The sequence below is a fragment of the Numenius arquata genome, chromosome 6 (assembly GCF_964106895.1).
Source record: "Numenius arquata chromosome 6, bNumArq3.hap1.1, whole genome shotgun sequence".
NCBI lineage: Eukaryota > Metazoa > Chordata > Aves > Charadriiformes > Scolopacidae > Numenius > Numenius arquata.
Genome location: NC_133581.1, coordinates 21,511,148 through 21,518,597, shown reverse-complemented (window position 1 = coordinate 21,518,597; position 7,450 = coordinate 21,511,148). Strand labels below are relative to the sequence as shown.

At 45.4% G+C, this 7,450-nt stretch overlaps 1 protein-coding gene across 5 annotated transcripts in view; it reads left to right on the top strand.

Moving 5' to 3' along the window:
• Positions 1-6,489: 6,489 nt before the first annotated feature.
• DENND5A (DENN domain containing 5A) overlaps positions 6,490-7,450 on the top strand; it is a 70,493-nt gene continuing 69,532 nt past the window's right edge. For 3 of the 5 annotated variants that reach the window (XM_074150058.1, XM_074150057.1, XM_074150056.1), the window contains exon 1: positions 6,490-6,706. In XM_074150058.1, the coding sequence (XP_074006159.1) occupies positions 6,598-6,706 (109 nt within the window). In that variant the 5' untranslated portion in view covers positions 6,490-6,597. The remainder of the gene's footprint in view (positions 6,707-7,450) is intronic. The other 2 variants (XM_074150059.1, XM_074150060.1) reach the window with 1 other exon arrangement.

The following is a 7,450-nucleotide window of genomic DNA, read 5'->3' as shown; positions in this document are numbered from 1 at the left end:
AAAACATGAAACGTTTTTTTGAGTGCAATGAAGCATGCTGAACTTGCAACTAAGCTGAATTTTTTTATTAACCTGTTTAGAAGGGATGAGTTCTTAAATGGTATTTTTACTGACTCATAAATAATTCAACAGCTGATGACATCTGTATATGAGATTCATTCTGTTTCTCCCTTTATTTCAGAACATGTAGGTAAACTTGACTTCCTTTTCTATCTGAAATTAATTTCTCACAAACAGTAATTTTGCGAAGTTTTTGTGTTTTGCACTGGAAGGCAATTAGGTCTAACTGGTTTTGTCTCAAATAGAACCATTTGCATAATTTGCTTTTTTTTTTTTAATGAATTCCTGATGGAAGGCCCGTGCTGAAGTTATGATGGCTTCATTCACCTTCCCTTAATACTCTGTTATGTTCAGCTTATGAATTTTTTTTTTGCCTTGCATAGAAAACTGATTCTGAAAGGTTGAGACGAAGTAAAAAATGAGAAGTCTTTAGTCAAAATATTAGTGAGCTATGCTATATGCAAAGTCAAAACATGGTTTTTGTTGTCAAGTAGCTTTGAAGATTTTTGTGTGTTGTTCCTGAGAGTATTCATCATGTGTAGCTTCTGTGATAACCTGGTTTTATGATGGTAACTAAAATGCAGTGTGGATTGCTCTGTTTTGCGCTATAACTGAAGCATGCTGCCTGCCTCAAGCTGTGCAATTTACTCTGGATTAAGCTGAACAGCCAGCAGGATTGTCTCAGCCAGAAAGCTGAGCAAGGACCGAAACACCCAGCAGCTACTGCAGGTACAATTTTACAAAGGTAAGGACTAACTGAAATAGATGCCTTTGTGAGAGCTGTTGCTACAGGAATGAAATGTATACCCCGAGTGTTTTGGACTAGAAATATATTAAAAAGGAACAAAACAGGAAATGCATTTTTTCCTGTTTCTTAGTCATGTATTTTTTCTTTCATTCTTGTAAGTAATAACAGTGGAGAAATAACTCTGGGAATTGTGGGAGCTAAAGCACTAAGAATCATACCTCTAGTCAAATTCCTCCATTCAAAATTAGGTTCAATGCAGTGAAAAAATCTCGTCCCAGGAGTGCCTTGAGAGTGCCTTGAGAGTGCCTGTCTGTTCCTTAGCACCCACTACAGTGCCGGTGCCAAAAAGGGGAAGTCTAACTATTCCTCAAATATTCAATGAACTATTTTTCACAATGTGGAACAATCTCTTTGGCACAATTACAAAATAGGGGATTTCTTTTTTTTTCCCCAGAAGGCTGAAAAGAATACAGGTCAAATTAGAGAAAACATTCCTTCTGTCATAAATAGTGTGAGGTTTGTGAATCATATATTTTTAGCAGGATAGTGTTAAGAGGAAAGGAAAGAACTTTTGATAGGAGAGCAGGATACAGAGCGAGCTTTTCAGATTTCCCTCGAGAAGTCAGTTATTATTTTCATGACCAATTCATGTCTTGTGATGGCACACGTTTCTCTCTAAACTGGTGGCTTTATAGCTCCAGGTCACCCAAACTGAAGGATGTTACGGCCTTTTAATAAGGGCGACTAATTTGAATAAGAGCATAATATGTTTGCTAACATCCCATAACTTCCCTTCCTCTTAAAAATATTCTGCCTAGTGCAATGATTCATGTTTCATTATTTTATAGTACACAGGGAAGAATCTGGGTCTGGATTATAGGAGCTAAGATCAATGACCAGTGTATAACTATGCAAAAGGCCTCATAAAAGCTCCTTTCTATAGATAATCTTCAAACCAGAGAATTCTGCTTCTGCACATTTCTAGGCCTTCAATGATATCCTCATAGCCTCCAAAGGTTAGTAGGGAGAAGGTTAGTAGTCTCTGGAGAGGAATGTGAGTGCCACAGTGGGAATAGCTTTTAAAGTTCTGTATCGGAATTAAGATCTAATGTTATGGTCATAACTCCTGATTTTTTTTTTTTATTTTTTTACAACTTAGCCCTTGAACAGTTGTATCCAATAATCTGGAATTTGATGCTTACTGTACTTGGAAGAATTCTATGCCATGAAAAAGTGTTTTGAGCAGATCACTAAATCATTCATAGATTTCATCATAGAATGGTTAGAGTTGGAAGGGACCTTAAAGATCACCTGGTTCCAACCCCCCTGCCATGGGCAGGGGCACCTCCCACTAGACCAGGTTGCTCAAAGCCCCATCCAGCCTGATCTTGAACACCTCCAGGGATGGGGCATCCACAGCTTCCCTGGGCAACCTGTTCCAATGTCTCACCACCCTCACAGTAAAGAATTTCTAGTATCTAATCTGAATCTCCCCTCTTTCAGTTTAAAACCATTACCCCTCATCCTATCACTACACTCTCTGATAAAGAGTCTCTTCCCTATATTTCCTATAGGCTCCCTTTAGGTACTGGAGGGCTGCTATAAGGTCTCCCCAGAGCCTTCTCCAGGCTGAACAACCCCAACTCTCTCAGCCTGTCTTCACAGGAGAGGTGCTCCAGCCCTTTGATGGTCTTTGTGGCCCTCCTCTGGACTTGCTCCAACAGGTCCACGTCCTTCTTATGTTGGGGGCCCCAGAGCTGGATGCAGTACCCAGGTGGGGTCTTGCCAGAGCAGAGTAGAGGGGCAGAATTGCCTCCCTCAACCTGGTGGCTATGCATCTTGTGATGCAGCCCAGGATGTGGTTGGCTTTCTGGGCTGTGAGCACACATTGCCAGCTGGCTCATGTTAAGCTTCTCATCTACCAACACCAAGTCCTTCTCAGGGCTTTTGCAGTGGCCTTTGCAGCCTCTGGGTTGAGTCTTAGGCCTCCTGCAAGTGGGAATGTGCAGACCTTCTTGAAACTGGATGTTTTCAAGAGCCTTCTTGGCTGTCAGTGCCTTGGTCTTTGCCTCCACCTTGGAGGACTTGGACCCTTTAGGCTGGGGCACCATCCTCAACAAATTGAGGTGAAAGGAGTGGAAACAAACCAGCCTCTCACGTACTTGCCTTCTGTCCTCATCTTGGCTATTGCCAAACTCTTGGAGCTCACCAACAAGTGGCCTGGTGCCACTGCCCTTCTGAGGCTCTGTGGGCCCTTGTGGTAGATAGACCTACACCTATGATCTGCTCACAAGCTGCACCACCAGATGTCGCCTCCTGGAGCTGGGGAGAAGAGGGACAATGCTGCATCAGAGCTTAAGAAACATTCAGCACCCTGATGTGAGAGTTCTCCTGTGATCTGTGCCCTGATGTGGAAGGATGAGTGTTAGGTGATCCGGTGTGCGGGCTGTATTTCAGAAGACTGTTGTGTGGTTATCCCTTACGCCAAATGTGTTGTTATTAAGCAATCGCAGCCAGTTTCAAGTGTCCAGTTTTGCAGACTGGAGAGGATTACTTTAACATTGTCACTGATTTTTATTTTATTTTATTTATTATATATTTTTTTTAAGACTCCAAGGTGAAATCTTAAGGTTGTTAGAAGACACCATATCCAATCAGCGCCCTGACAGCTGTAGTGATCTGTTTATGCTGTGAGCCCTGTTACCTTTCTGAGCTTACCTCATCTTGGGAACCACCTGCACAGTAAAAGGGCAGATACCCTATTTCGGACTTTTTCAATTCTCTGAGTAGTGTTGAATGAAACTGTAATTTGCTGTTTGGGTTTCTTACTGCCTATAAAATAAACTCTTCCAATAATCGTGACTGTGATTGTTGGCAAAATAACCCTGAATTAACCAGTATGAGGAATATTCAAGATATGTTCATGTTAACTTCCATGGTCACTATTTTTAAAAGACTTTATTCTCTTTGATTTAAGGCTTGAGTTTGAAAATCCCAGTCTTTGCCATTGAAAACAGCAGCTGAATCAACAGTGATACATTGTCTTTGGCGAGACTATCTTTTAAATCACTTCCTATTTACTAATGTAGCTTTATGATTCTCTGGCTAAACAGTCACAGTTTCCACAGACTTCACAATTCCACAAATTTTCTCAACATCATAAAGAATACTTTAAAGAATTCATAACAGTTTAGAGTGTTGTTGCCTTACTCAAGAACATCTGAGCAATTGGCAGTTTAGTGATAAAATTGCCATATTTTGGCTGTTACCTGTGATGAGAATGTTGCTCAAAAAGACTGACAGATTAAAGCTCTTGGGACAGATTCAAAGCTCCTTTGAATCGGACATCACAGATGTTGCTTGTGGTTGCTAGGTAAGAAAAGGGACAGTCATTGATAAGATGGGAGGAGAAAGCTGTAGCTGGATGCCTAGATTTAAGAGATGCCAGGCTCTAAGCTGGCTGGTAAAGCAGAGAAGTTATCTGACAAAGCATAAATGAGCTTTTCATAGCAAAAATTGTGGTGACTCTTACCTTTGTTGATTAATTAACATTTTGTTGGTTCTGGTTCATGCAGTTCCTCCCTTCTTGTAGCAATTCAAAGTAAATCTGTATTTCTTAGTCTGAGACTCTCCTTTTAAAAAAATATTTCTTGTCCCTTACCCTGTTGCATAACAAGGCATGTGTGCATTTAAATATCGCTATTCAGCAGTATTTCTGGTAACCTTCTGCTTACTTGCTGGCCCATCTAACTTTATACGCTAAATCTTCTAAGTACATCGTTATTGCTAGAATAGTTAAAATGCAAGTAAGAACAATTTTTATTTCTCCGTTGTACTCTTTATTTGGCACGCACCCAACCAATATCTGTGCTGTTTCCCTAGACTTTCTTGCATGTCCTTTTGAGACCTTCAGGTTATGACTTTTATTTATAAGGTTTAAACTACAGTTCAGGCTTACTCAAAAGAACTTTACCGTCTACTGAATACATTGTCCTTTGCAGCATCAAAAGCAGACTGAGAAGCAAAATGTGCAAAAAATGGCTGGAGAACATAGCAGAATAAGAACAACCAGCCTGTTCCACACAAACCACCAGGCAGGCTCAACATAACCTAAATGCATGTGCTTACTGTAGAGTTAACTTGACACTTTCACTCTAATATTGCTCCTAATTATCCTGCTATCATTATTGAAATCTCTCCCTCAGGTTCACTAGTGGCTTAAAATGGAACTGTCAGAACTGTCAATCAAACCTAAGCAATACTTTTATTCATTGATAACCCATCCTGTGGCCCATACAGTCCTAATCAAGTGAATACTAACAGCCCTAGTGCTTTTTTCTATTTCCCAGAAGGATGGAGAAGCTCTCCACCACTCACTGGGAAAAATGACATAAGAGCTTAGTTATTGTACTGCAAAAGGCTGTAGACCATTGACAGTGAAGTCTTGCACATACTGCTGTCTCTTGTGCCCGCAAAGAACTTGATATTTCTTGGCAATGTGAATTCAAATAGTTTCACATGCTTGATAGCGTGTTAAGTGAGATTGGTGTCTGATTAATTCAGCCTTATGGATACAACCTTAACAACTTGGGCAGACCTAGATAATAGTCCAAAAAGATGGAAATGTTTTAATTTCTCCCCTTATAAGCCCCATAGGATAGGGAAGAATTCTGATGTGAAATTCACAAACAGAGAACTGAGTGAGGAGAGGAAGGGGAACTACTTACAGACCTAATTTTAGTCTAGCGAGGACATTCCAGGTCCCTCTATGGTCAGTGGAAAGAAGAGCTGTCAACACAGAGCATGGGTACGTCTTACTGGTCCCTCGCTAACTTGGTTTGAGTCATTTGTATTATTCTACCCCTTTTCCCCAGGGGTGTTTTTCCTTTCCATGCTGGGCCAGAGGAGGGGTGGATTTCACTCAGCTATGCAAGCCCAACTGTTACCAGAATTGTCTGTGATGTTAATTCAAATAGAAAAAAACAAACCCTGAAGCCAAACAATCCCAAAAGCACTTCCCTTGCACCCACCCTCTCTCCTCTGTGACCCGGGCCACATTCAGGGTATGGTTGCTCCACAAAGCTGTGGAGTCACAACCACCGTTGGAGCAGCTGCCTTCAGGGAGCGGGGATGAGCAGCGGTAGGTGACAGGGGAAGTCCAGATGTGCTTTCAGAGCATCACCAACGCTAAACTCTGCTTTGCCCGAGTAGCCCCTGTCAGAGCCTCCCTCTAACTGCAGAGGGGGGCAGAGTCTCTCCCTGGCCGAGGAGAGCCCCTGAGGGAAGCCCCGCAGCCACCGACTCCCCGAAGCTGAGGCTGGTGCTGTAACCGCCGTCCCCTGGCCCGGAGGCACAGAGAAGAGCCCCTGCCCTGCCCTGCCCTGCTCTGCCCGCATCCCCCGATGGCCGCCCGCCCGCCTCACCGTCCCCTCAGAGAGCAGAGACATCGCGGCCAACCGCCGCGCGCGAGACCACCCCCCCTCCAACGGCCTCTGCGCGCGCACCCCCCCCCCACCCCCCCCCCCGCCTTGGCTGGACCAGCAGCATCACGTCATCTCGCGGGCACAGAGCGCAGGCGCAACATTGCGGTTCCCCGGCCCGGGCCGCCCCCCCCGGTTCCCCCCCCCCGCGGGAACAGCTGGGGGCTGTACCCACAATGCCGTGCGGCGCTGCCCGCTCCGCTCCATCATGGAGGCGGCCGCCGCAGCTGGCGCAGCTGGCGCAGCCCCGCCGCCCGCCACCGCCCGGCCCCGCACCCCCTGAGCCCTGCGCACCCCTCGGGCTCCAGCATGAGCGGCAGCAGCGGGGGCGGCTCCTCGGCACCCGGCCGCTTCGCCGACTACTTCGTGATCTGCGGGCTGGACACCGAGACAGGGCTGGAGCCGGACGAGCTCTCCGGTGAGTGGCCGCGGGGTCGGGGAAGGCGGTGGCCGTTAACGGTCGGCTCTGTGGTGGTGGCGGCGGGACGGCAGCACCGGAGGCGGGGTCTGGCCTCGCTGCCTCCCCGCTCGGCGGACGTCGGGCGGCCCCGGGGCGCTGCGGGGGAGCCCAGAGGGAACAGTCGGCCGCCTCCCGCCGCCCCGGGCAGCGGCGCTTGTGCCCCGCTCCGCTGGCGCCTCGGGGTCTGCCTGGCTGCTCGGAGGGTTTGACGTGCAGAAATGCCCGGTTGCGCGCTAACGTGTGTTTGTAGAAGCGTGCTTAACTTCTTAAAAACACCCAACGAAGTACCTCTTTTAAACGCCCTCTTCAAAGTGAAGGTTGTGCGGTGCCGGTGGTATTATTTTAGACCATCTCCGCCTTAACAGCGATCTACTGTGCTCTTTTTGGAGCTTGGTTGCATTTATCAACTTTTAGTCAGGCTCCTGGACACTTGAAACACACAGATAATCTTAATGAATCAGATTTTGGAGAGAAAGCAAAGACTTTTTGCTTGTTCTGTATTAAATTTTGTAGCATAGGATAAGAATTCTCTTCCAGCAGTATCTGAAAAAAAAATAAAAATCGGATTAGGAAGTAATTACTCTGTTATATGAGAATTTCATACAAAATCCACAACTAAACCATATCAATCTATCCCATAACACTGTCAAAACTGTGTTTTTAAGGTTACAAATCTCTTCCTTTGTTTTAGTAGCACCTTGT